This window comes from Oryzias melastigma, linkage group LG11 (genome assembly GCF_002922805.2).
Source record: "Oryzias melastigma strain HK-1 linkage group LG11, ASM292280v2, whole genome shotgun sequence".
Classification (NCBI taxonomy): Eukaryota; Metazoa; Chordata; class Actinopteri; order Beloniformes; family Adrianichthyidae; genus Oryzias; species Oryzias melastigma.
This window is the reverse complement of record NC_050522.1, coordinates 3,920,242-3,922,642: the sequence shown is the minus strand read 5'-3', so window position 1 is coordinate 3,922,642 and position 2,401 is coordinate 3,920,242. Positions and strand designations below refer to the sequence as shown.

Here is a 2,401-nt window from a genome sequence, read left to right as displayed (position 1 = left end):
GGGGGGGGGCTGTTTTTCTGCAGCCTACCATTATTAGCAATTATAAATGGCCGAGAGCGGGGGAGCGGGGAGCCAATCAGAACCCGGCTCGCGTGTCATCCTAAGACCAACTGTCTCCTGGCTCTGACAGCAGCGCTTTACCTCCACGATTCAAATCCCCCAGCAAACCTGCGCGTTTCCGCCGCAGCTGAGAACACAAACCGATCACCCCTACACCCCCCCAAACACAGAGGGCATCAGACCAGGCTTTTCCAGCGGACCTTTCTAATGATCATGCAAATGTTAACGGCTCGTCATTTGCATCCCGGCGTTACGGCGCTGACAGCCGTCTGTGTGTTGGGGGGGGGGGCTAAGAGAGGCGCGGACGCTGGTCCTCCACCCCACGCGCCGTAACCCGGTCGGGCTCGCGCCCCGCACCAAGCACTCGTGGGCCGGAGAGCCGCCACGGCGGCGCCTCCTGCCTCCCCCGGCACGCGCAACAGGGCGCGTGAGCACCGCGAAAGCGGCGGTGTTGGTTTGAAACACACGGGCAGCCATTTTAGAGCTCTTGCTGCATTCACAATGGCTGGTCCTGCGCGGCCCTGCAGCCTCCTTTGCGGCTGCGGCCCGCCGCACAGCGCCGCTGGAGCTCGGCTTTACCTGGTTCCGGCTTGCCGGCTGTCCGGTGTTCCCCGGGCTCATGGGGGGTGGGTGGTGGCCCCTCTGCGACCAGCTCGGATGGACCCCACTGTACTGACTGCCGCTCATATCTCCCGCCGCCTTGTTGGGCCCTTCCTGGTTGTTGTAGTCTCCTTGGGGGTAGTTGGGGTAGCTCCTGGCGGAGCTGGGGGAGGTCAGCAGCTGGTTGAGGGTCGGCGTGGACGTGGGCTGCGGGTTTCCAATGTTATACCTCTGATTATTATAGGATGTAGCCATAGCCGCGCTGGCTCCCGGCGGCTGCTGCTTGCCTGACTGCCCCCCAGCTGCCGGAGGCTGGCTGCTGCGCGGGGAATTCATGGCCCCGTAGCCCTGGCCCTGATAGGAAGTCCTGCCCGCGAACGGGCTGTAGTTGTTGTAACTGTTGGGGTAGCCGTGTTCGTGGGAGTTCGGGGGATACGGGTCCATCATGCTCGGCCCCGATGCAGCTGCCATGCCAGGGCTTTGTTGTCCGCCATGTTGATGAAAAGGGGCCCGGCTGTAGTGCTGGTTGTAAACGTAAGGAGGTGGAGGGAAGGGGCCCTGGTGGTGGTGGCCCATTCCGGGATGGGCATTCCCCTCGAGCCCGCCCGTATCGTTCTGGTTGCCGCCGTTGTTGTTGACCCGGGCTAAAGTCCCGTTCTTCATGTCGGGATCCCCTCCTCCAGCAGCCTCGGCCCCGTCCTGCAGCTCCTTCTGCCGCGGAGAGCCTCCGTCAGCTCCCGCGTCCTTATTTTCATGCTGCTTCTCGCCCGGTACCGGCTCCTCCTGCGTGTCCCGGTCCGGCTTTTTCAGCTCGGAAGGCGGGCTGGTGTTGAGAGTGGCGACCTGCGCGGCCATGATTCCCGGTGTGTCGGTGCTCCTCTCCGGTGTTCAGCGCGGCGCCTCACTCGCAGACGAACTCCGGACAACCATGGAAAATAAATACGATTATTTCGGTGACAACGTCCCCGCCGTCCCGGTTCATCCCCCCGCAGCCCTGCGCCCGGACCGATCTCCGGTAATCCACCGTGGCCCCGGTAAAGTTGAACTCGGAGGGAAAGTTTTTACAAAAAAGCGGCATAAATGTGGAGCGGGGACGTGAATTTACCGACACGGGTCGGTGTGCGCGTGTGTGTGCGCGCGCGGGTGTTTGTTCGGGGGGGGCTTCTGTTACAGAACGGCAGCGCAAACTCGAAATCAACCGGACCAGCACGAGGCTCCGCGAGACACAGCCATCTTACCGACCTACCGCGAGGAACCAAAATCCCGGAGCGGATCGGAGCGACAGCTGGAACCGGATCCTCAGCCGCGTGCTTACGTCAGAGGGGCGTGTCCCGGACGGGCTGACGGCGGGCGCAGCTTAGGGGGAGGATTTAGATCCTCAGATGAAAATCAGTACATTCATGCATTTATTTTCAGTCCGAATCCGATTCGATTCACGAATCAATCTAAACTATTCACCAATCGAACTACGATTCTTACTTTTCAATATAATGTTTGTTGCTGTGTGTATGTCTTTTTACTGGCTTTATGGAAGCTATCATATGTATTGAATCTTTATCATGTACAGGAGATCAGAATCAACAAAACTGAAAGATTTACATGGAAAGAAATGGCGTTTGTCAATTTAAGCTTTTTTTTTCTTTTTTTGTCAATCTTCTGGTTAAGTACTATAAAAAATATGAACATCACTGATGTTTTGGATAATTTAACAACAAACCTGTAACTGTTTTTCCATATTCAG

General features: G+C 58.0%; 1 protein-coding gene across 1 annotated transcript in view; it reads right to left on the bottom strand.

Annotated features, from left to right (window-relative positions):
- LOC112139669 (AT-rich interactive domain-containing protein 1A) overlaps positions 1-2,143 on the bottom strand; it is a gene marked incomplete in the record, with an annotated part of 51,964 nt that extends 49,821 nt beyond the window's left edge. Inside the window, 1 exon segment of the mRNA XM_024262500.2 lies at positions 640-2,143. Coding sequence (XP_024118268.2) covers positions 640-1,515 — 876 coding nt within the window.
- Positions 2,144-2,401: the final 258 nt, after the last annotated feature.